We start from the raw sequence: 26,958 nt of genomic DNA on the forward strand, positions 1-26,958 counted from the left end.
CCTAAATGCACATCAAATGAGGAATGGATAAAAAAGTTGTGGTATTTTTATACAATGGAGTACTACTCAGCTATAAAGAATGATCACATTGAGATATTTATAATTAAATGGAGATAACTTGTGACCATACTCATAAATGAAATACATCAAATTCAGATGTGTAAATACCATACAGTCTCCCTAGTGTAAGAAATGGTAAGAGTACATAAGATACAAAAAACTCAATAATTACAATGAAAGGAAAATTATTTGATTAAAAGGGAAAAATAATATCTCTGGAAAAATGAAGAAAAAGAAAAAGGAAGGGATAAGAAAAATGTCTAAAATTATATAAACACACTTATGATAGCTAAGATGATTGTGCTAAACACACTATAAGTTTTTGGAACAAAATAGTTAACATTCATAGGATTGGAACAACTGTGCATATTATTGTATCGTGATCTGAGGAACTCTTGAAGATGATTATGTAAAATAGAAACCCTCGTTATGCTCATACCAACTTGTTTTGAAGGCGTATATTTTCAGTGTTCTGAGCTCTTTGCTATTGTTTACATGTCTTTTTTATTACGTGTTTTTCTAGGAATTTATTTTGTTTTGTCTTGTGTTTTCCTCTAGTACAGAAAGGATAATTATACATGTAGAGACTAATGCATTGTACAACTTCTAAAAAGTTTCTGAAAATTGATTACATAATGCACAATGAAACAAACAGATACTTTGAAGAAAAAGAGACACTAAGGTACCCAGTGCAGATTCCACAGGGTCATGATGCAAAATCTAGCAATATTATTATTCTTTGTTCAGAGTGATTTTAGTCTGTTTTTCTTTAATTTTAGCATACATATTAAGGTATGGACAGCAATTTTGAAGAGAATGAGAGACATTATTGCAGCCATTGTTGACTTCCCTATTGTTTGGTCTTGAAGACCTAAAATACCTTCATCATTCTGTTCTGATCAGTTTTATACAATTTTGTTTTGTCTGAATTCTTTGTATGTGAAGATATGGACAACTATTTGGAAGAAAAGAAGAGACAATATGATAGAAACTGAAGATCTCCAGTTGTCTTGCTGTGAAATCTGTGTCGCTTGCATTGTTATCTTATGATCTGTTTTGTCCTGTTTAATTTTACCCTCTTTTTTTAAAAATAAAATTTAATAGACCACATATTAGTCCATTGAACATACTTAAGTAAATGCAAAGATATTGAAATTATTCCATGAATATTACCTGAGCATTGTGCACTGAAATTGGAAATTAACGACAAAAGAAACTGCAAAACCTACATAAACATATGTAAGTTAAATAATAACCTCTTCAACAACTAATGGTTTATAGAGGAAATTAAAGAAGAAAATTCAATGAAGTGACAGGTACAACATATCAAAACTTGTGAGATGAAAAGAAAGCAATGCTAAGAGGAAAATATATAGCAATGAATTGTCACATCAGGAAAATAGAATGAGCACCAAATAAAATCTAATGCTACACCTCATGCTTCTAGGAAAAGAAGAGCAAGTCAAGCCCAAAGTTTACAGAAGAGAGGTAATTATAAAGATCAAAGCAGAAATGCAATCAATACTAATGAAACAATACAAAAATTAATGAATCAAAGAACTGGTTCTTTGAACATAAATAAAATTCATAAGTCTCTAGACAACTTCATCAAGAAAAACAAAGAAAAAACTCAAATTCATGGAATAAGGAATGAAAAGTGTGAAATTACCACATATCCCATGGGAATTCAGAAGATAATGAAAATCTATGGTGAAAATCTTTACTCACTTAGAGGGGGAAACAGAAAAAAATTGACAAATTCCTAGAAATATATTAATTACCAGGGCTGGGGATTTAGCTCAGCGGCATAAGTACCTGCCTTGTAAGCAGGCAGTTGTGAGTTCGATCCCCGGTACCGATAAAAATGAAAAAGACAAATATATATATATGTATATATATATATATATATATATATATATATATATAAATTACCAAAGCCAAATCAAGAAGATATAACAATTTTGAATAACCTAATATGAGCTACTGAAATTGAAAGTCTGATTAAATCTTACCAAAAAGCAAAAGCCCAGGTCCTAGTGGATTCATGGCTGAACTGTACAAGAAATTTAGAGAAGATTTAATGCCAATACTCGTCAAATTTTTTCAATGAAATTGAAAGGGATTCAATCTTCCCTAAGTGATTCCTGGAGGCAAGTGTTAATATGATACCAAAACCAGAGAAAATTCAAACAAAAAGGAGAACTATAGGCCAATCTCCCTATGAGTATTGATGCCAAGATTCTCAATAAAATACTGGCAAATAGAATGCTACAAATCATCAAGAAGACTATACATCATCACAAAGGGGGATTTTTCCCAGGAATGCAGGGATGGTTCAACATGCATGAATCAGTAAATGTAATATGCCAAATCAACAGAGCCAAAGACAAAAATCACATGATTATCTCAATAGATACAGAAAAAGCTTTTGATAAAGTCCAACACTTCTTCATGATGAAAACCCTACAGAAAATCAGAATAGATAGCTTTCACCTCAAAATTATAAAGGCCATTGTAACAAAACAACAGCCAACATTATACTAAATGGACAAAAACTGAAAGCTTTCACTCTAAAATCAGGAAGAAGACAAGGATTTTCACTATCACCATTCTTGCTCAATATAATTCTGGAAACATTAACCAGAGCAATTAGACAAGAGACATGTAAAAGCAATAAGGGTGGGAAAGGAAAAAGCTAAATTATTATTTGCAGATGACATGACACTCTATATACAAGACCCCCAAAACTCAATCTAAATACTACTAGAGTTGATAAACAAATTCAGCAGTGTAGCTGGATACAAAGTCAACACTCAAAAAATATAGCCTTGCTGTATATAAATACAAACTCTCTGAGAGAAAAAGTATGGAAAAAACACATTTCATTATAACATCAGAAAAAAATGAAATACTTAGGAATCAACGTACCAAACCATGTAAAAGACCTATACATTGAAAACTATAGTACTGTTAAAAAGATGATTGAAAAGTACAGCAGAAAATGTAAAGATATCTGTTGTTCTTGATTAGGAAGAAGCAACCTTGTGAAAATGGCCATACTCCCAAAACTGTTATACAGACATAATGCAGCCTCAATCAAAATATCAGTAAGATATCTTACAGATCTAGAGAAAGCATTTCTAAAATTCATTTGGAAACACAACAGACTTGTAATAGCAAAAGCAATCCTGGGCAACAGAAGCAAGGCAGGAGGCATCTCAATTCTTGACTTTAAATTCTACTACAAAGCTACAGTGATAAAATCTGCATGGTACTGGCAAAAAACAGACCTACGGATCATTGGAACAGATTAGAAGATGCAAACACAATCACAAAGACACTCAGTCACCTTACATTTAACAAAGGGGCTAATCACGTTCTCTGAAAGAAAGATAGCTTCTTTAATAAATGGTTCAGAAAAAATAGCTTTCCACGTGCTGAAGAATGAAACTAGACCCATGACTATCACCATGCTGTAAACTAAAGTCAAAATGATTCAAAGATCTAAATATTAAAACAGAAACACTAAATCTACTGGAAGAAAAGGTAGGTAAAAATCTTGAAGACATGGGGGTAGGCAAAGAGTTCATGAACAAAATGCAAACTGCATGGGAATTAATTCAAAGGATCAACAACTAGAATCTCATCTTATTTAAAATTTTGTGCACTTCAAAAGAAATGACTAACAGAATGAAAAGAAAACTCACAGAATGGGATAAAATTCACCCAGTTGTCCCTCAGACAAAGGACTTTTATCTAGAACATATAAGGGATTGAAAAACATTAGGCCCCAACTTCAAAGACCCAAACCAAAAATGAGTATCTGAGATGAACATGAACTTCTCAGATGGGCAAATACAAATAACAAATAAATACATGAAGAAATGTTCACCATCACTGTCCATTCAAGACATGCAAATTAAAATAACACTGAGATTGCATTTCACTCTAGAAAGAATGGCTGCAATCAATAAGTCAACAGATAATAAACATTGGTGGGGTTGTGAAGAAAAATAAACACTTCTCCACTGATGGTGGGAGTGTAGCATAGTGTGGCCACTGTGGAAATCAGTATGGAGGTTTCTCAAAAAACTAAGATTGGAAGTCCCATTCAATCGAGCTACCTTGCGTCTGCATATTTTCCCAGAAAAATTGAAAATATCATGTCAAGCGATATATGTACACCCATGTTTATAGCAGCACAATTTGTATTAACCAGATATTGGAAACAATCAAAATGCCTACCAATTGCAAAATGTATAAAAATATATTTTTATACAATGGAATATTATTCAGCTATGAAAAGATAATCTTGAGGCTGCTATATATAAATGGAGGCAACTTGAGACTATACTCGTAAGTGAAATAAATGATACATTTGTAAATATTATATTGTTTCTGTAAGGTAAAAAAAACTAAATGAGTAATAAAATTCAAAATGTACAATAGATACTGTAATAATGAGAGGGAAAGAAAGTGCTCAAAAGGGAAGTATACCTGGGATAAGGGAAAAGCAAATTGAAGATTATATATATATATATATATATATATATATATATATATGTAGGTATACACATATAACAGTGTGTATGTTTGCAAGAAGATACCTAAAGTAGTAATGTCTCTTAGACAAAAAGAATAGTTTGTGCTTTCATTGTTTGTTTGATCAATTTGTATGCCTGGATCTTGTAACCTGAACAACTACTTATAAGATAACAATGTGGAATATATTAACTAGTGTTGATTGGCTATTTTTTTGAAATCCCGTATTATTTCTATCCTTTATTCTGTCTTACTCTTTAAAAACTAAAAAAACTAAAAAAAAAAAAAAGAAAATGTTGGGCTGGAGATATATAGTCAGAATTTATCAGTGTATATATGTTCATAGGTCAAGAAATGGATGTTTTCCATAATAAGTAGATTTATGTAATGGTCAAGGGAAAATCTAGCAACATTTTGTAAGATACTGTCTTAAGGATATTTCTCATGATAGAAGAGAACAAGGAGGGTATAAGAAGTTTGAGAGAAACGTAAGAGGGTTTTTTCCCTTTATTTACTCATTTAATTATTTATATTTTGCATGTGTACATTGGTGAGGATCAAACCCAAGAATTTGTGCATTTTAGGCAGGCATTCTGCCACCGAAATACAACCACCACAACCATGCTTTATTTTTAAAATTTAAATACAGAATATTTGTGTGTTTGATGTATAGGACTGTGAGCTTTTACACATGTATAGAAATTTATAATATTCATCATTGATTTCACAGCCTCCTCTCATTCTTAACCTTGGCAGCCACCGATAAGTTTTCTTTCCCTGTATTTTTGCCTTTTCTAAAATGTCATACAAGTGGAATGGTATAGTATGTAGCCATTTTTTTTAATAGAAGTGTATGAGGGTTTTAATTTTTCTGTATTCTTTTTAGCACTTAATAATACAATATTTTTTAAAGAAATTACCCATTTGGAATGGGAATGATGAAATATTTTTATGGTTTTAATTTGCATTTTCCAATAGTTAAAAATCCCTGTCATTTTTTCATTTCACTTGCTATTTGTAAACTTTTCCAGTGAAGTGTGTATTCAAATTCTTGGCTCAGTTTTTATTGTTTTGGGGTTTTTCCTCTTTAATTTTGAATTTTTAGCACATTTAGTATACTATGGAAAGAAGTCCTTTATCAACATGTCTTTTGCAAATATTTTCTCCCAGTCAGTGGCTTATAATTTTATTCTATTAACAATGCTCTTTGCAGATCAAATGTTTTTAATTTTTTGGAAGCCTAATTGAAAATATTCTTCTTTACTTTCTTTTATATCTAAGAACTCTGCCTAAGTCAAGGTAATGAGTTACCTGCTATATTTTATTGTAAGTGCTTTACAATTATCCGTTTGGGTTGTTTGAATATGTTATGAGGTATTTGGTGTGATAATGTTCAGGTTATTCAGCATCATATCTTGAAATGACTAATTTCTCCATTGAATTGACATTGCACGTTTGTGTAAAAATCAGTTTATCTTTTTGTGGGCCTACTTCTGTGTTTTATTTTTCAATTTTATTTCCCCTTTATCTTTCAATTCTGTCTAGTTTACAGTTCTATTCTTTCACCAACAGCATACTGTCTTGACCTCTATAGCTTTTAGATATATATTAAAATTGTATAGTTTGACTTCTATGACAGCATTTTATTGTTTTTAAACAATGTTTACTTTGCTGTAATATAATATTGATTTTTATTTTTTAACACTAAGTACATTTATCAAAAAAGAAAGTTACGAACTATCCTCAGATCTTTCCTTAAGATATTAGAAATAAAAGTCAGAATAAAACCCGAAACAAATAGGAGAAAATAATAAAGATCAGAAAACATAATCTCTTACCAAAATGCCAACATCAGTTTTTATAAAAATTAACATTTTGATTTTTACACTTCAGTATAAATTCAAAAGACCCAGAATATTCTCAATGACTTTGATAAAGGAACAAAATTTGAGGTTCCACCCTCCCCAATCCCATAACTTATCACAAAGTTACACAAATCATGGCAAAATGGCATTGATATCAAGATAGTCAAACACCAAAATACCAATATGAAGCCCCAAAATAGATATCCATATAACAGACAATAGACTTCTGGCCAAGGTGCAAAATCAATTATGTGGAGAAAAGATTGTACCCTCAATAAATATACTAGAGCAACTGGATATCTATATGCAAAAATTGCAAACCTTATAGCACATCAAAAATTTCTCAAGACATCCAAAAGTCAACTCAAAATGGCTTACAGTGGGTTAGTTAATAAAGGCAGGTGTGACTTGAGTCGTTGCTTTTGCTGAGGTCATTCACTCTGAGACAAAAGAACTGGGACAAGGTGTAGAAGGGAAGGCAGAACCTGCAGCGAAGGGCAACATTGAATTTTCTTCTGAACCGGCCATGTGGATGACAAAGGAGGTCATTATGTTTCTTTTTTAAAAACTATTTTAACTTTTTATATACATATAATACACACATACATGTTTTTCTTTCAGCTTGTCACACTAATGAAACAATATGATCTTTACACATGCATGTTTTATTTATTTAACTAATATGTATGTTATCAAGGCACACCCATTTACCTGTAAAAGTGTCCAGTTTATCATTCTTCATGGCTCAGTAGTATTCCATTGTATAAAAATACCATATCTTTTATATCCATTCCTTGGTTGATGGGCATTTAGGTTGTTTCCGAAATCTGGTTATTATAAACTGTGCTGCTATTATAAACATGGGTGCATATATATCACTGTGGTATGATGGCTTTAATTCTTTTTGGATAGTACCCAGAAGAGAAACAGCTGGGTCAAGTGCGAATTCCAAATCTAGTTTTTGAGGAATCTCCAAACTGATTTCCACAGTGATTGCACCAGTGTGCATTTCCACTAACAGTGGAAAAGTTTTACTTTTTGCCCACATCCCCTCCAGCATTTGTTATCAGTTTATTTGTTACTACTAGCTATTCTTTCTGGGGTGGGGTGAAATGTCAGTGTTGTTTTAACTTACATTTCTCAAATGACCAGTAATGTTGAACATTTTTTCATGTATTTATTTGTGGTTTGTACTTCTTCATCTGAGAAATATGTGTATACCTCAGATGCCCATTTTTGGATTGGGTCTTAAAATCTAGAAGGACTGATTTTTTGAGTTCTTTATGTGTTCTCAATAGTAATCCTTCATCTGAGGAACAGCTGTCAAACATTTTCTTTGACATTGTATGTTGTCTCTTAACTCTGTTGGTGGTTTCTTTTGCTGTGCAAAAACTTTTCAGTAGGATGAGGTCCCATTTGTTGATTCTTTGTGATGAATCCTGTGCACTCCAGGTTTTATACATAAAGTCTTTGACTGCACCAATGTCTTCAAGAGTTTTACTCTGTCTTCCAGAAGATTTAATATTTCTGTTTTAATACTAAGATCTTTAATCCATTCTGATCTTAGATTAGTACATTGTGAAATGTATGGCTCCAGTTTTAATCTTGAGCATGTGGAAAGCCAGTTTTTTCCAACACCATTTATTAAAGAGGTTATCTTTCTACCAGTGAATGTGTTTGGTACCTGTGTCAAAGATAAGGTAACTTAGTGTGTCTGCAGTTGTTTCTGCATCTTCTAATCTATTCTATTGATATTTAGGTCTGCTTGTTGATAGTACCACACTGTTTTTAGTACAGTAGCTTTATAGTATAATTTCAAATCAGGGATTGTGGTGCCCTCTGTTTTGTTTTTGTTGCCTACTGTTACCTTTGCTTTTCTATGTCTCTTCTGATTCCAGATGAATTTGAGGATTGTTTTCTCTAAGTCTTTAAGATATACTATTGGAATTTTGATTGGGATTGCACTGAACCCGTATAACAGTTTTGGAAATACGGCCATTTTCACTATATTTGTTCTTCCTACCCAAGAACATGAGATACCTCTCCAATTTCTAATGTTCTCTTTTTCAGAGTATTATAGTTTTCAATATAGAGGTCTTTTACAGTTTTTGATAGATTGATTCCTAGGTATTTCATTTTTTGAATTCTATTGTAAAAGGTACTGATTCACTGATTGCTCTCTCAGTTATTTTGTTATTTGTATATTGAAGGCTATTGATTTTTGAATCCTGATTTTGTAACCAGCTACATTACTGAATTTGCTTATTAAATCTAGAAGTCTTTTGGTGGAGTCTTTGGAGTCTTCTAAGTAGAGTATCATGTCACTTGCAAATAATGATAGTTTAACTTCTTTCTCTCCTATCTTTATTCCTTTTATTTCTGTCTCTTGTCTAGTTGCGTCCTTCTCTGATCTTGGTATCAGAGTAATGGTTGTTTCTAGAAATGAATTTAAGACTATTGCTTCCCTTTCAATTTCATTAAATAGTGTGTGAAGCAGTGGTGTTAGATCTTCACTAAATTTCTTGTAGAATTCAGCAGTGAATCCATGAGGGCCTGGACTTTGCTTTGTTGATGGGTTTTTAATTACATCTTTAATTTGATTTAGTGATATTGCATTATTTAGGATTTTATATCTACTTGATTCAGCTTTGGTAATTCATATGCATCTAAGAATCTTTCCATTTTTTCTGTATTTTCTATCTGATTAGAATACCAGATTTCAAAGTAGGTATAGATGATTTTTCTGGATTTCTATAGGGTCTGTATTGAGTTTACTCTTTTCATTCCTAATTTCATGGATTTGAGTCTTTTCTTTCCTTTTTTGATAAGGTTGGCTAAGGGTTTGTTAATTTTACTGACTTTTTCAAAGAACTAACTCTGATTTTTGCATTTCCTTTTTAGAATTTCTGCTCTGATTGTTATAATTGCCTCCCCTGCATGAGTTTTGGTTTATTCTGATATTCTTTTTCTAGAAGTTTGAGGATCAATATTAAGTTTTTTTATGGGCTTGCTCTGTGTTTCTGAAATGGGTACTTACTACTATAAATTTCCCTCTTAAGACTGCTTTCATTGTGTCCCACAAGTTCCAGTATGTTGTATTGTCATTAGCGTTCAACTGTAAAAACTGTCTAATTTCTTAACACATTGATTGTTCAATAGAGTGCTATTTAATTTTCATGTGTTGATGAAGTTCTTGTGGTTTCCTTAGTATGGATTCCCAATTTATTTTCACTGTGGTCTGATTGTATGAATTGGATAATGCCAATCAATTTAAATTAACTTAAGCATGTCTTTTGAGTCACTATATGGTGTATTTTGTATGTGCAGTTCAGAATGTGTAATCCGATGCTTGTGGTAGGACACTCTACAGACATCTACTAAGTCCATTTGCTCAAAATTTTGTTTAATTCTGGGGCTGGGGATTTAGCTTAGTGGCATAAGCACCTGCCTTGCAAGCAGGCAGTCGTGAGTTCGATCCCCGGTACCGATAAAAATGAAAAAGACAAAAAAATTTTTTTGTTTAATTCTAATACTTCAGTATTGAGTTTTTGTCTACTTGACCTATCTTTTTGTGACAGTGAGATATTGAGGTCTCCCAATGCAATTGTATCAAAGTTTATTTGATTTTTCATGTCCATTAATAATTATTTTATATAACTTTGTGCTCTAATATTTGTTGCATATATTCAGGATTGTTGTGTATTCCTCTTAGATTGTCCTTTTTCCAGAATGTATTGACCTTCTTTATCTCTCTTAATCAGTCTTGGCTTGAAATTCAATTTATCTGCAAATAGAATAGCAAGCCCTGCTTTATTTTTTCCTTCAGAATTCCTGTTGCATGGAGTATTATTTTCCATTCTTTGACTTTCAATCCATGAATTTCTTTTAGAATTAAATGTGTTTCTAACATACAGAATATTGTTGGATCTTGCTTCTTGATCCATTCTGCTAATCTGTGTCTTTTGATTGGTGAATTGAGGTCATTAACATTAATGGTTAAGACTGATATGTATTGAATTATCTTTGTCATGTTATTTTCCTATTATTGGCTCCCTTCCCACATGCATTTTTTTCTTTTTCCCTTCCCTCTAATTGTTTGCCTTTCCTGTTGGGGCTCATGAAGTTGTAGTCCTTATTATCTCTTTCTAGAATGTCCTTCGGCACATTTTGGAGTACTGGTGTTGTGGTCACAAATTTCTTCAGATGTTCTTTGTCATGGAAGTATCTTATTTCACCATCAATTTTGAAATATAATTTTGCAGGACACACCAATCTGAGTGGAAAGATGTTTTCCTTTAGAACTTGGAGTACTTCACTCTAAGTGACTCCTTGACTTGAGAGTTTGTGCTGAGAAGTCAGCTGTAATAATAATTTCCTTTATCTTTTTCCCTAACAGCTTTTAAAATTCTATCCTTGTGTTGAATTTCTGGAATCTTGTCTGTGATATGCCTAAATGTAGGGTTTTTTTTGTTCATTGCTAATTGGAGTTTTACATTCCTCACTTATTTGTATATCAAATTATTTTTCTCTACCAGGAAAATTTTCTGTCATGATGCCTATTAAGATAATTTTAATGTCATTTGTAATATCTTCTGCTTGTTCATTAACTCCAATAATCTTAAGCTATTCTTTTTTATCTCACCTAGCATCTGGAATGATTTCTCATGTTCTTTTGATAGTTTTGAGAAATATTTCTTTTCCCAGTCACCAACTGCAATCCTGTCTTCAATATCTGAGATCCTGTCCTCACACTGGCCTAATCTGTTTTGAATACTTTCAGTGGAGTTTTTATTCTGCTGGATTTCTCCTTGAATCTGCTTTATCATTTGTTTCCTATTATGTGCTTCCATAATTTGCTTAAGCTCCTCTATTTTTTTTTTGTCTGTGTCTGCTCTGACATCACTAAGCATGGTGTGCATTTTGGTAATCTCTGTAGAGATTTCAGAGATTATTTCTGATTTCATTTTTTTCCAGAGCCTCATTCAATTGCTTTGATACTACTTCAGAGAAACCTGGTGTGTGTGTGTGTGGGGAGGCTTTCAAATTTTACATTACCACTGGGTTTGCCTTTGGTGAACTGGGTGTCTGAGGTTGTGTCTTAAGTGTCTTCTCTTTCTTTTCTTTTTTAGTATAATTCCTGGAGTGATACTTGCTAGTTGCCTATGATGAGCTGCTTTATTGGTGGTATTTAGCACACCCAGGTTATGATCATTTCTCTGATATATCTTCCATGTGTAGCTGCTTTTCAGGCTCTGAGTCTGTTGGAAGATCTTACCTCCTCAGTTTGCTGGAGATGAGAAACTATTGCTCCCCTGGCCTAGTCCCTTGTTCTTTGGCACCATACCACAGTATACTCTGTGACCCCTAGTCAGTCTCAATCATAGATTATTAGGGAAAACAACTATTTAGAAAAATTATGTCAATTTTGGCTGTAGTCATATCAATAGCATCAAGCTGTCTATAAAACAATAAACTAAGGTAATCTCTCACTTTAAAGTTTTAACCATATGAACGGAAGCTGTGACCATATAACAGAATGCAAAACAATTATACACAATGTATAAATCCATAACATATCAATTCTGCTCTCAAGGGTTCAGATTCAAAATGGATTAAGTAGAAAACAGAGAAGTGGGAAAAGAGAAAGAAATTACAAATAGGTAGGTGGACAAAGATGGATTCTCAACAACTTGGGGAAACTGATGCAGAAGACTGAAGGAAAAAAGAGCTGGAAGAGACAAAGGATAGAACAGAACAAAACTATACCCACAAGGAGATTAGTATCCACACACACACTCAAAAAAAGAGAGAAAACAAAAAAGAGAGAGAAATGAAAAATAAAGTGAATAAAACAAACAAGAAAAGAAGACAAGAAAAACAATAACAAAAAAACCAATCCACTTGAAAGATTCTATCTGGATTCACTTGTAGACAGTCTGTGGAGACAGCATGCCAAATCATGCCACTGTATCCCTCCAAGCCAGGAGTTGCTTTATGATGGAGTAGTAGACAACTTTTAGCAGACCTGTCCTGATATCAGACTCACTGGGCTCACCACAGTCCAAGCAATCTCCACGTATCTGCTCCCAGCTAGGATCTGCTGAAAAAAGCTGGCAGCAGTTCTTGTTCTGGGCTTATCCAGCCCGACTCCAGAATGGTTCCTCCCGTAGGAGGACTGAGTCCTCTGCACTCACCACCAGCCACTACAGTCTTCCATGTCTGCCACTTCCCTCCACTGGTTAGTCTCTTCTCAGAGGCCTCTAGGGTCACGACGTACCATCACTGTGATCACGCATCTCCAGGTTGCAACAGCTCCCCTCATGCAGTGAGCCTTGCTCTGGGTGAAGATGCCACCAGCTAATGTCTTTTTCTTTGCTGAAGTTTTCCTTCTCTCTCTCTGTGCACTTTGATTCAGACTTCAGGCTCTACCTAGGTCCAAGGGATCCACTTCCGTTCCTCTTGTCTTCTTCATGATGGTATGTATATTCCCAAGTCTAGATGGTGTCTCTCAGAGGGCTGTTTTCTCTGCTGCTTACTACTCCATCATCTTCCTGGAAGTCTTTGCATTTTTCTTTAAAAGTACTTTGGCCATTCCAGTTCCTTTGCTTTCCCATACACATTACAGAATCAGCTATCTATATCTACAAAAACTCTTGCTGGAAAACATTTGTGATTGAACTAAACCTATTAATTTGGAGAGATTTGATATCTTTTATTTTTTAGGTAGGTATCTTTTATTTTTAGGTATTTTTATTTTTATGTCCAGGCTGGTCTTGAAATCCTATGCATGAGCAATTCTTCTGCTTCAGGCCCCAAAGTACCTCATATATTCCCATATGTGAGAGTTGATGACTACATTTTTTCTTTTGCCCTATGAACATGGCACACATTTCCTTTCATGTAGTCCATTTTAGTCTTTTTCCTTAGTGTTTTATATATTTTTTATATATTTCAGCATGAAGACCCTGTATTTGATTTGCTATATTTATATCTAGTTATTTAATTTTTGGAATTATTGTATTTAGTTTTACTTGGAATTATTGTATTTTTTGTTAATTTGGATTCACAAATGTAAATTGCTACTGTATAGAAACATGTGCGTGTTGACCTTGTGTGCTGTGAAATTGCTAACTTATTTTAGTTTTTTCAGATTGTTTGTATTTCCACACATACAGTCATATCATCTACAAATAGTTTCATATTTTTCTTTACAATGGGAGTACATTTGCTGTTTCTTTCTACACTTAATGTATATGGTAGGACTTTCAGTACAATGTGGTATCACAATGATATGAAAGAATGATATGAAAGAATGGGTGAAGTATGGCTAATGGTGTAAAGAACTACCAGTAATCAGGTAAGTAGTAAAGATGTACCAGGTCCACTGAGGTTGGAGACCAAAAATTTGAAATCTTAGTTATGTTATTCATAATAATAAATACTTATAATCCATTTTGTTATTTTTGTGGCACTTCTTAGCAGCTTGTATCTAGGAGTGAAGACAGAAGACAGACTGAATCTGAAATTTGAGTTTTTACGAGCTATACTAATGGAATTACTAAGAATATTTGCAAAAGAGAAGTTGAAGTACCTAAGCTTATGAAGCAAGTAGCTCTATAGACCAATGGAATAGCACAGAACACACACACACACAAACAACTCATGCACCTTCGATCAACCAATTTTTGACAAAAGGGACAAAAATATAGGGGAAAAGATAACTTTTTTTAAAAAATGGTGCTGGAAAAAACTGGTTATCCCCATGCAGGATATTGAAATTAGATTCATATCTCTAACCTTATACTGACATAAAATAAAAATGAATCAAATATTTAAATAACAAAAACAAAATTTGAAACTAATGGAAGATAATATAGGGTTAATACGTGGAGTCTAAGTGTTACTATATCATTTTACATTACCACCAGCAATAGATGGGGGCTCCAATGTCTTTACATCCTGAACAACAGTTGTCATTGTCTTTTGGATTATAGCTATCCCAGTGGATGGTTAGCAGCATCCCATTTTGCATTTCATTTGCATGTTCATAATGCAAAACTTTTTGTGTTTGTGGTCATCTGTGTGTCTTCTTTGGCAAAATGTCTGTTTAGATTCTCTGCCCATTTAAGAAACTGGGTTATTTTAGTTTTCATTATTGAATCACAAAGGTTCTAAGTTCTAAGTACAAATCTTGTATCAGATACTTGACTTCTTACAAATAGTTTCTCCCCAAGGCTACAAATTATATGATTTCATTTACATGAAACATCCCAAACAGATATATCTAGAGTGATAGAAAGTACGTTAATGATTGCCAAGGGGCAGAAGTGAAAAGAATAGAGTTACTGCTTATGTCTATGTGGTTTCTCTTTTGAGTAATAAAAATATTGTAAAATTGATTTTATAACAGATTCTATCCTTTTTTCTGTTTTTCTTTTTAAAATAAAAAAAATGCTGAAATATAAGTGGCCAAATTATATAGTTGGTTAATTGTATATCTATTAAGCTGACAAAAATATATGTTTAAATTAAGGGCTCAGATATATTCAGTTATATAGTGTTATTTTCAATGTGTAGGCTCTGAATGCAAATTTAAACAGCACAAAACAATTGTGTGGTGATGCACACATGTAATCTCAGCACTTGGGAAGCTTAGGAAAGCGGATTGTCATGAGTTCGAGGCCAGGTTGGACTACATAGTGAATTAAAGGCCAGCGTGGGTTCCACAGAGTGACCCTGTCTTTACAACAAAAACAAAAACAAAACAAATTTAAATTAAACTGTATTTGTATAGCTTTTTCACATAACCTTATTATGAAATATCAAAATACTTTTAATGTTTGTTCAATAATTTGTCGTATTAATGTAACAATTTATTTCACAATTCTCTATTGCTAGATATGTAGTTTCAAAATTTTTTGCTGTGATAATAAATACACTGTTGAAATGGAGTTAGTTACCAGATAAAATTGTATGAACATTTTTAGCCTTTTATACGTGTCAATAAATTGTCCTAAAATGGTTTATGAATTTAAACTTTCATAATACCAGAATATACAAATACCCATTTCAACATGTTCTGCAACCCTAGGTATTATAATTTGCAAACCTTGGCTGATTTAATAGACAAAAATTGAGTTTTTTAGTTTGTTTTAATTTGTATTTATTTATGGTGAAGCTGAATTTTTTCATATTTATCTTTTCATTTTCATTTTAATGATTATCTTTTCATATCTTTAGGCAATTTTCTAATTATCGTGTTTTGCTTTTGCTTACTAATTTGCAAGAGCTTTATAAATTAAGGATGTTAATACATGAAGTTATGAACAGCTATTTTGAAGAGAATGAGAGACATTATGGCTGCCATTGTTGACTTCACTATTGTCTGGTCTTGAAGACCTAAAAATGCCTTCATCATCCTGTTCTGTTCAGTTTTATACTATTCTGCTTTTTATGAATTCATTGTATGTTAAGATATGGACAACTATTTGGAAGAAAACAAGAGACAATATGATAGACAATGAAGATCTCCGGTTGTCTTGCTTTGAAATCTGGGTCTCTTACGTTGTTATCTTATGATCTGTTTTGTTCTGTTTAGTTTACCCTCTTTAAAAATAAAATTAAAAAATAAATTAAGGGTGTTAAGTATTCTAAGCTATATATTTTGCAAATTCTCCAAGTTTGTCTTTTCATTTTGAAGAGTACATAATCTAGAAATGCTTTATTATTTTTGTAAAAGTTATGGTAAAAATTTCTTTCTATATAAAAATTTGAAACAAAATGAAAAATGTTGGTGCTTGTTAATTCTAAATTGTAAACACATAGGTATTTCATCTTTCATCCTTTAAAGATGAAAACTTTTCAAAAGAAAATAGAAGAATATATATATATATATATATATATAAAATATCTAATAATATGGGCTTTTATAACTTATTCAACTATTCTATTGATAGACATGCAAGTTGTTTGCAGTTTGGAGATTTTAAAATTATCACTGTAGCATTTATAAACATTAAAAAATTATGTCTGATTAGTTAAAAAATTCCCCTTTTCCTCCCTGTGTTTTCAAACACTGTTCTATTATTATCAGAGCACTGCTTTGTTATTCCTACAAAATGTATCAGTTAACTTATTTGACAGCATCCACTGGAAAAGGAATTACTTAAAGGCAAGCTTGAAGATCTGAGAACTCACAAAGTGAGGGGCTTCTGAAACACTGCCATCTTTTTCATGGTAAAAGAATTGGAATTCTTACCATATCAGAGCTTTGAGCTCCATGGTCTTTCTATAACTAAAAGTCTTTTAATGCTGAATTACACTGAGCTTATTTACCTGTGAATAAGAGAAAGCTGTTTAGCATTTTACTAGGCCAAAGAGAATCCCATGTGTAATGCTGTCTTCTAGTGATCATAAATTAGTAGCATTTTGGAGGGGTTGAAGTATAGGGAGGGTGCTTTTCACCTGTTGGCAAGTAAGGCTAGGTTATTAATTGAAATAATGGAGACGTGCAAAAAGAATCTATTTGTAACCTACATCATTTTAGAGATCTAAAATGTATCAACACAAGTTGCATAAGGAAAATAAGTCACTTGAACATCTATTTGACTGTTTTTGGATTCCCCGAGGTCTTAGCACAAGAGATATTAAGTGTGAGTTTGTGAGGAATAAAGACTTTTTTCAGTACATTGCACAGGAAAATTATGTATAGAACTTCAGCATATATGAGGAATGACAGTAAATAATTTAACATTTGTTTCTCAGAATGAGAATTTACTCCTTATTTAGTTCTGCTCCTAAGTCTTCTTAGCAGTCTATATAGCACTGAGTATGCCTCCTTCACAATACTCACCTAAAAGATGGAGGGAATGTGAAAACTTCTATGTTTCAGTTTCTAGAGCAAGAGATGGTGTATCTTCTGGATAATCTGTAAGATTAAAGTGTGAAGGTGATTACTATGGCTTGAATATTTCCTTCAAGTATTCCTGTGTTGGAACCTTGGTCCTTAGTGGGCTAGTGCTGAGATGGTGGAACTGTTAAGAGGTGGAGCCTAGTGGAAGGTAACAAAGGTATGAGGGTTCCACACTCAGAGAGAAATGTAGTTCTCTTCAGATCTTGCTTGGTTCTTATAAGAGAAAATTGTTTTAAAACAAAGCCACCCATGTGCCTGATCCCTTTGCAGGTGGCTAATTCTTTTTTTGTTTGGCCATCATGTTCTGATAAAGCCAGAAGTCATTTGCCATGATATTGTTACCATGCAATTTGAAATCTGCAATCAATCAGAACTGTGAGCCAAATAAATCTTCTTTACTAATGTGTAAAATATCAAACCTCAGATTTTTTGTTATAGCAACAGAAAGTAGACAAAGACAATTATTGAATATTCCTTTGTATGTATAAGTGACTTTATTCAATTGCATTTTCTTCCTTGTCCAATCCCTGGAGGAAGTAAATATCTATAAATCTCTAAAGACTGGGTTACTACATGAAAGCATTTGTAAACAGTCCCAGCATTCACTTTCCTAGAGCAATAAGCCTGCTATATTTTGAAATAAGATTTGTTTTATTTATCAGAATTATCTAATCTACTACACCGGCTAGTATTTGATTTAGATAGTTGTGGTGACTGGCAGCTTAACATCATCTGAATTTAATGGAATATTTTGGTTCGTGCTACTCACAAAATTACCTTGCCTTGTTATTCCACTGGACACAATTGAGATAGCTATTCTAATACTTTATGTGTTGGTTTGTTTCTAAAAAGAATGAGGTATTAAGAAAATCATCCTTTAGGATTAACAAGTAACATCATTTATGATAAAAAGGCTTTTGTTTCGATGGTCTGCTTTGTGGAAGAGCAAAGTATACTCTTACCTGGCTTAATGTACATATAATCACTGTCTTCATACTTATTGCATTATGTATATTTGGCACTTTGAGATAAAAATGTTGACAGTATACATTCCTGCAGTTTCTGTCTAGTATAGGTTCTATGAAATGAGTTTTTCCTTGAGAGAGTCTTCAAGTATGTAGTCTCTTACTTGCAAGGATACCTTTGTCATGGCAAGCTGGCAAGTTCTCACACCATTGAGTTAATCAGGCAGATTCCAGACAAAGCTATTTTCTTTCAGGTAGTGGAAAAGTAAAAGTGATTTTAAGAATATTTGTCTTTGGAATCATGATAGTACAGTAAGTACAACATTCTGCTTCATTTGGAATCTCAGCTATGTTGGTCAATTTCCATGTTTTTGGATTATAATCTTGATGCTATTGGCCTAAAGAAGGCTATCTTTTACTGCCAGGTGGCTTGAGAGACCTCCCAGCTTAACAGCAGCCCATATATAGCATAATGGGAGAACATTTGATCTCTCTATCCTTCAAAATTTATATAACTATTGTCACAACAACAGCAAGTTGGGAAAAATCCATTACATACAGGCCTTTTTCAATTAGAGGATGTGTTCTACTCTCATTTAGTCATGTACTGTGGCCCAGATATTTCTGGCTCACTCTACTGTACCAGAATCTCTCCCTTCCTCCCCACCAGACTCCTTAGATGATGTGTCTCTTTCTCCCCTGCTCCTGTGTTTCCATTCTCCCAGCAAGCTCACCACACTTGGTTTTGCTTATTTCAGCCACCTAGCAGGCCACATGATATTTGAGCAACATCTTGCAATTCCATACCACATGGTCTTCAGCAACCATTTTTCTGCAGCTCACATGGAGGACAGCTACCATCTTGCAGTCTTCCGGCATGTGACAGTTTGCTGCCATTTTGTGACAGGTCACAGGGTAAATGGCTGCCTTCTTGCAATCTCTTATCATGAGATAAGCAGCAGCCACCTTGTTGCAGGTCACATGATGGCCAGTCTCCACCATCTTGTGCTCCCTCACTGTGTAACTGGCAGCAGCCATCTTGTGGGTGACATGATGACCAGTCACCATCTTGTGCTACCTTGTCACATGGTAATGAGTGGCCATTTTATGGCCAATCACCCTGTAATTGCCCACAGATACTTGCTGGATAGTTGGCTGCTTGGTGACCATCTATACTTCCCACTCCACAGCCCTCTCAGCCTCCATCCCTCTTCCCCATTTGGGAACAGGTTGGTCCTGAGGGCTGGTTCATATTCATGTTATTTTTCCCTTACTGACCTATCTCAGATTAATCAAAAATTAGGTTCCTTTTCTGGTGATCTACAAAATTATATTAGAGAGTTTGAATTTATAAGTAATTGTTATGATTTAAATTTCAAAGATATTCATGTGATTCTGAATACCACCCTCAGCTCACAAGAGTGAGCTCAGCTGTGGCAAGCAGTTCAAGAAGAAGCCAATCTTAGATATAAAGTAAATACTGCTGACAATGACCCTGAGCCTGCTGTAGTGCCTGAACAGGACCCTAACTGGAATTACCAAAATGAAGAATGTTCTTATAAAGTATATAATTTGATCAAATGTATAATTGTGTGCCTTAGTAAAATAACTCTCACGTATACTAAGTATAACAAACTTTAGAATAGGTACAAGAGGCTAATGAAAACCTGGCTATATTCCTAACATGGCTTAGGGATACCTTACTTAAGTTTAGTAATATAAACCTAGACTCTTATGAAGGGACAAATCTTATTAACCCTTTATTTTATTTCTCAGTCTGCTCCTGACATTCAGTCAAAACTATAAAAGGTTAAACTTGGCCCTCAAACCTCACAGGGAGACCTTCTTAATATGGCTTTTTGTGTTTTCAAAAACGAAGATAAAACTCAAAGGGAAACTTTAAAAATATCAATCTGATCTTTTAGCAGTGACCATTTGGACTCCTAAGACAAGTAAAGCAAAACAAGGTAGAGCTGCCCAAGCCCCTCCAGGATCATGCTTCAAGTTTAACAAAAACTGACACTGGGCAAGAGACTGCCCAAACTCATGAATTCCTTTGGGGCCATGTCCTTGCTACAACCTCAAGGGTCATTAAAGAGTAACTGCCTAGCCACCAGAGAGCAGGTAAGCCATTCTCTAAGTCCTTGCCCTCATAGGAGATCTCATCACCACCAAATTCATTGCTGGATGATCTGCATGGACTTACTGCTGAAGACTGATGTGGATCGGGGCCCACAGCCCCCATTAAGATATCCCCATTAAGATATCTCAAAGTCCCAAGTCCACTATAGGTTTCAGGTAGGATACTATCTGTAGTTGTCGACCCAGAGGCCACATATAGTGTTCTTGAGTTTTCAGGCCATTATATTAAATCCTCATTTCCCATAATGTGTGTTGATGACCAACCTACACAGCCTCTTCAAACAGGGCCCATTCCACGCTGGTTCTAAACTGTCTTCTTCCACATAGCTTTCTGGTAATACCAACATGTCCCACATCCCTTTTAGGTAAGGATCTTCTTCAAAAGCTTTCTTCATAGATCAGTTTACACACAAAACACTCACAGGAATTGTATTAGCCAACTCCTCACTAGACATTGTCTTACACGACACCTACTATGTAGTTGCTCAAGATGAATTTTCCAGGGATCAAAACTTGTTCTTCCAGATCAGCAGCCTTAGACATCATTGCCTTCTTACACAACTGTTTCCACGTGGGGTCACAGGTCCTATATAGGCTCCTAGCCCCAGTTGTTACATATCCTTTTCATGGCTATCATACTTCAGAATACTCAGATCTGTCATCTCTGTGTTAGAACCTCTCCTCAGGGACACATACCACCCCTTTCCTTTCCTACTCATCAATTTCACAGACACACCCCTGTTCAGGACTGGCAGGTAGATTTTACACACATGCTGTTATGGATTAAGAACTGGTGGTCAACTTAACGCCAGCTGGATTACATCAGCATGGCACTGAGCAAAGATGTTCCACCTGAGAAAATTTGCCAGCATAAATAGGTGAAGGAGGTTGTTGAGGTACCTAGGCATTAATGTGTTATTGTGTTGAGGCATTGTGGGTTCTCTCACGAGTTGCTGTTTGAGCCATTGGTTCTCCTGGAGACACTGGTCCTCACATCAAGCACTGCTTCCTGGCTCTGGAGGGGAAGACCTGTGCTGTTTGGTCTCCAGAATGAACTCATCACACTGCTTCCTGGCATGTACCCGACTGTGCTTGTCATCAGAGGAGCTTGAGGCCTCCGTGTCGCTGAGGATGGCTGTGGTGCCTTTCAAGACAGCCCTGGTTTTTGTTGTGAGTGTGACTTCTCAGCTCCAGCAGAGAACCCTCATCCCACCAGCACAGCTCCTTCACCCTGCTGGCATAGACTTTCTGGTTCCACTGCTGACCTTTGGGCCTTCCCAGCATGGATCTGTACAGAGACTGGTGTGAGTCCTTCTTGTGGGTTCTGGACCTCCAGTTGGACTTTTCGTGAGCTCTGGGTTTTTATCTGGACTCATGTGAGACACTGCTGTGGGATTTAGGCTCTTCACTAAATAATCTATGTCTTTGGTGTTGCAGATACATTCCCTGCATTTTCTTGTGTTAACTCCTGGTTACCATTATAAAAATAATATTATAAACTCCATGACCTGATTCTAATTGTTCTCTGCACAACCCCTAACTGCAACACATGCCCTGCCACAAAAGTCTTAAATATCTTCTTGCCTTTGTCTATACTTTTTCAGGATGGATAAAAGCTTTTCCCAAAACCAAGGAGGCTGCTGATGTAGTTGCTAAAGTCCTGTCACAAAAAATCATTCTAAGGTTTGGTCTGCCTCAGAGGCCAAAAGGGGAATGCTTACACTGATGGCCACTTCTTTCTTCTCCAAGTACAACTTCCTCTTTCCTTTCCCTATATGTGTTAAAATTCCAATCAGCTCTTCATGCATCATAAATGCCTACCCTAAGTGCCACATACAGTCAAAGGTTACATGTACCCACACTCCCTATATCTGGTAGAAGAAGATAGCCCAAGTACCACAGATTTTGTGCTCTTTTCCACATCCTCAGTAAGTGTGTTCTTTATTTTTTTTTCTTTTTGCTTCTCTATTGTGCCAAAGAACTCTAACAACTTTGTTCCTTAATTTTTCTCTTCACTTTTCATGGGCTTAACTGCCATTTCTCTACAAATGACCTTCAGATCTTTCTAGTCAGTGGGACAATTTCCAGTTACTAAAAATATCTCTTGATTTTGATTCTTTTTCATTCCTAGAGTTATCATCAGTCATGAAGCCACAAGGACACGTATACAGATTTTTGTTGCTCTTTTGAGTTCTTTTCTTTCCAAAGTCCAATTTATCTTACATGTCAGTACTTGAGAAATGTTTGTAAAATTTATCTTTCATTATATCAATATTAAATCAAGGCCACAAAATCATATCTACCTCTTATTATACAAAGTCTACAAGATTTTTGACTAATTGACCACATCTTATCTCTCTTAAGATTACTGCCTCAAAACCACAATGCTCACTGTGTGCTCCAAAATATTCATTAACTCCCAGCATCTATCCTGTTATTTTTCCCAATAAATAACTTAAATCCTGCCTTTTCCTCAAAACTCTTACTAATGTAGCCACACAATTTCCCCATTGAATAATATACTGTGTTCAAATTTCACTAACAATAACACACATAATATATGTATGTATGTATATATATATATATATATATATATATATATATATATATTCTAATTGTTCTCTGCACAGCCCCTAACTGTAACACATGCCTTGCCACAAAAGTCTTAAATATCTTCTTGCCTTTGTCTATACAGTGTTTAGCACACAAGGCTAAGCCTATATGGGGTACATAATTGCTAGCATTGCTTTCATGGAAATGTACAAAACAAATCTTATGTGCACAAACAGTTATGTACTTCTTATTCCCTGTTATTGTGAATTCCTTGAGGGCAGAGACCTCCTTTATCTTTGTATCATTCCACAGTACCATATTTGAGGTATCCCTCAGGAAATGCTTTCTGAATGAAATCATTGAAGAATTGTATTAATTCAGAAACATACTGATTCAGAGCTCAGGGGTGGGAACTGCACATAAAGTAGTAAAAGAAGCATCAGTGGTACTCCTTTATGAGTTAAATTTTACAGAACCTGAGGGCAGGAATATTCCCTTATCAGAATACAATACAATACAGCTACTCACTTGTAGATTACCTAGCTATTCAAGGGAGTATCCCATTCCTAAACTAGTATATTATATTTGATACTTTGGGGGATGAGAAGTAGGATTTCTATTCTTGAGCAAAGCAAATGACAACTGTGAGAGTAGGTTGTCTTAAAGCCTGGTGGCCAAAGTGTTAGATAAGATAATAAGGAGGGACAATTGTACATACATAGAATACATGAAGGAAGAACTGTGATTCAGAATGTAAATGGTGTAGTAGTAATATAAATTTAGAGTGACTTCCAATATATAAAAATATTCTTTTCAAAAAAGGAAAAATACTACTTGTTGAAAAATATCAGGTAGTGGTTATTGAGGTTAACTTTTGACCCCTCACTATCAGACATACTCATAAAACACCATGCTTTAGAGCTGAAAATAGTTTAGGGATCATGGAATTAAAGCTAATGTTCAGAGAGACAAGAAACTTTCCAAATATCACACCTTCAACTTAGTGCCTCAATTGGGATAATGTTTCCTATGCCAGATCTCTATCCTTGTTTTTCCATCCTTTTATTTCTGGTGAAAGAGACAAAAACATTGAGAAAATTTTCTTTGAAATGAACTATATAAAGTTATATAAACTGAAAAAGAAACAGTGCAAAGAGAGATTCAGAGGTTAAAGTTTTGGACTTTTGGAGCTAGGATCTGTCACTTACTCAGCTATGTGACTTTGTGTTTCTCTGAGTGTAAGTTTCTTCTTATACAATACGGGTTTATTTAATATTTACAACTCATGCAAGGATTGTGATTATAATATGTGGCAAAGCCTATAAATAACCCAGGGCATACCAGGCATTCAACAAAGGTAGTTTTAACCTTCAAATAAATCTAATGATAAATTCCTACGTGCAATATTGGAAGAAGATGGTGGCTTGCTAGGTTGCTGGGTGGAGAGCTTCTGGAAAAATAGCTCAGATGCTGGAATTTGACAACATGGAGAGGGCCAGACAAGTGGAGAGACACTCTTACAAACTCAGGAGGAAGCTGACATGAAAAATAAAAGTAGGAAGAGGAAGGAAAAACGTGACTGGAGGGCTGGAGCCCTACACGCTCACTGAGACTGGTCTGCACCGTGCTGGGAGCACCATAGAGTCAGGCAATTCAAGGTCGGCCTGAAGCCACAGCTGCTAATAACAGGAATTGTTTAGTCCCAAGCCCTTGGTGGGAGGACATGTGTGGAGTGGAGCCAAGGTGGAGAACTGCATTGCTTCCCAGTGAGTGCTGGGGAGTAGATCCCGTGGCTGCTGTCCCTGGCTGGAGGATATCTTGTAGTTGGGCAGAGCTCGGCACTGTGGCAGCATCAGTCAGCCACCCCTGGTGCAGAGAGGACTGGTGGGATCTGCTAGGGCTGAGCTAGGCCTCTGGTTGGGACCCAGTAGCCAGGACAAAACTGTCATGACTCTGTGTTGTCCATAAGGTACAGCCTAAGTTGCTGAAGGAACATGTGGGTTGACTGGCTCAGAGGCTTGAGATTAACCTGCACTATCCCGGTGTCCCTGTGTGTACCTCAGATAACAGCAAATTGGGGAGGGCAGCAAAACCCCAGTCATCACACTCTGGAAAAACCCTAAGCAATAAGGAGAGGGTCAGAGACCCCCAGGACACACCTGTCTGAAAGAAACCAGAAACATGACAAGAGATAGAAATTTGAAAAAACCTCCAGCTGCTGACCCTGGGAAAATAAGCCCAGGAGAGGTAAATACAGAAGAGAACCAGTACAGCAATCATGCAATATTAGACCCAGCATCAGTGGACATAAAGAAATACCTTTATGAACTTATAGATGAATTTAACACTATAATTCTGATCCAAATGAGGCAAGATATAAAAATATTAGTTAAAGAAATGCTAAGTCCCTCCAAAGAAAACACAGAGGGAAGAATGGAGGAATTTACAAAAGGAAGAGAAACCTTTGATGAAGAATATAAACAAAACCTAGAATACATGAAAACAGATCTAAAGAGATTATGAGGAAACTAAAAACTCCATTGAAAGCTGGCAAAATGCCTGGACAGAAACTAAAGTTAGCCCTTCAAAACTTGAAGATTTATGATGTGCGATCATGAAAGAAAAGATCTCTTAAAAATAAGAAGGAACCAGGAAGAAGTAATTCAAAGGCTAGAAGATGACAAGAGGATCTATAAATTAAGAATAAAAAACATGACTGAAAAAGCAGGAGTAACCACTAATGAATTACAAAGACTATTCACAGATATAATTAAGGAAAACTTCCCAAGCATAGGAAAAAGAAATGATATCCAGATAAATGAGGCATACAGAACTCCAGCCACCTACAACCAAAACAGATCTACACCTAGACATATAATAAAGATTCCAGAAATCCACTACAAGAACAGAATATTAAAAGCAGCCAGAGAAACAAAGCAGATTACTTATAAAGGAAAAATTATCAAAATAACAACAGACTTATCAACACAAACTCTCAAATTGAGAAGAGCCTTGGAGGAAATAGTCCAAGCCCTGAAAGAAAATAACCTCCAGCCAAGACTGATGTACCCAGAGAAACTCTCTCTTTAAATTAATGGAGAAACAAGGTATTTCCAAGACATGGAGGAACTGTGGGAGTTCATGGCCACCAACCCAACCCTACAAAACATACTAAAGGACATTCCAGAGTGAGAGAGGAAAAAAATACCAGGATTCCAGCAACAGTGGCAGAGAGGCCTCAATAAATGGGGCAGACATTTGAATGAAAGAGTAAAGTGGACAAATAATAGCAGAAAAATAGAATAGTAGAGATGAAGCAGATTCGGTAAACTATAATCTTTAATATAGAAAGACTTGATACACTAACACAAAAGAAACACAGGCAGAGTAGATTAGGAGGCAGGATTCATCGAGATGCTCTGAATAGGAAATACACTCAACCTGAAAAAGGGTTAATAAACTCAAAGTCAAAGATGAGAAAACAATACTATATGTGACAGGAAACCAGAGTGAAATAGGGACAACTTGTCCAGCAGCTGCAGATAGATTGGAAAGCTATGGCACTTTTGTGCAGTGTAGAAGTACACAGCTGGAAGGAAGGAAAACCTTGTGACTTTAGTAAGTAAAGGAGTACAGCTCAAGATCAAGCTCAGGGGTAAAAAGGTTCAGGAACACTCAGATAGATGACAGGTTGGGCCCCTAATCTAAAAACTAAAGTAGCTAATGGGACCCAAAATATACAAAGCATCCTGAGAAGGGTAAAGGTGAAAAATAGCCTAAAAAATGAAGGCAGAGGACATTGTTAACAGTGTATCAGGATTTAAAAGTCACAGTAGTCCTTTATCGCTCTGTTTTGTTTGATTTTATTTTGTTCTGGTCTGTCTGCTCATATTAGATTTGAGGACATAGACAGCTAACC

The 26,958-nt window shown here is 35.1% G+C and overlaps 1 protein-coding gene across 8 annotated transcripts in view; it reads right to left on the reverse strand.

Annotated features, from left to right (window-relative positions):
- Zdhhc15 (zinc finger DHHC-type palmitoyltransferase 15) overlaps positions 1-26,958 on the reverse strand; it is a 231,964-nt gene that overhangs the window by 42,972 nt on the left and 162,034 nt on the right. For 2 of the 8 annotated variants that reach the window (XM_063246111.1, XM_003471059.5), the window contains exon 11: positions 17,320-17,394. The exons of 5 other annotated variants lie outside the window; for them this stretch is intronic. In XM_063246111.1, the coding sequence (XP_063102181.1) occupies positions 17,348-17,394 (47 nt within the window). In that variant the 3' untranslated portion in view covers positions 17,320-17,347. Of the gene's footprint in view, positions 1-6,845; positions 6,953-17,319; positions 17,395-26,958 lie in introns of all 8 variants that reach the window. One more of the 8 variants, XR_010046599.1, reaches the window with a different exon arrangement.

This window comes from Cavia porcellus, unplaced genomic scaffold (assembly GCF_034190915.1).
Source record: "Cavia porcellus strain 051 isolate PalLab524CR breed Dunkin Hartley unplaced genomic scaffold, mCavPor4.1 scaffold_3, whole genome shotgun sequence".
Taxonomy (NCBI): Eukaryota; Metazoa; Chordata; class Mammalia; order Rodentia; family Caviidae; genus Cavia; species Cavia porcellus.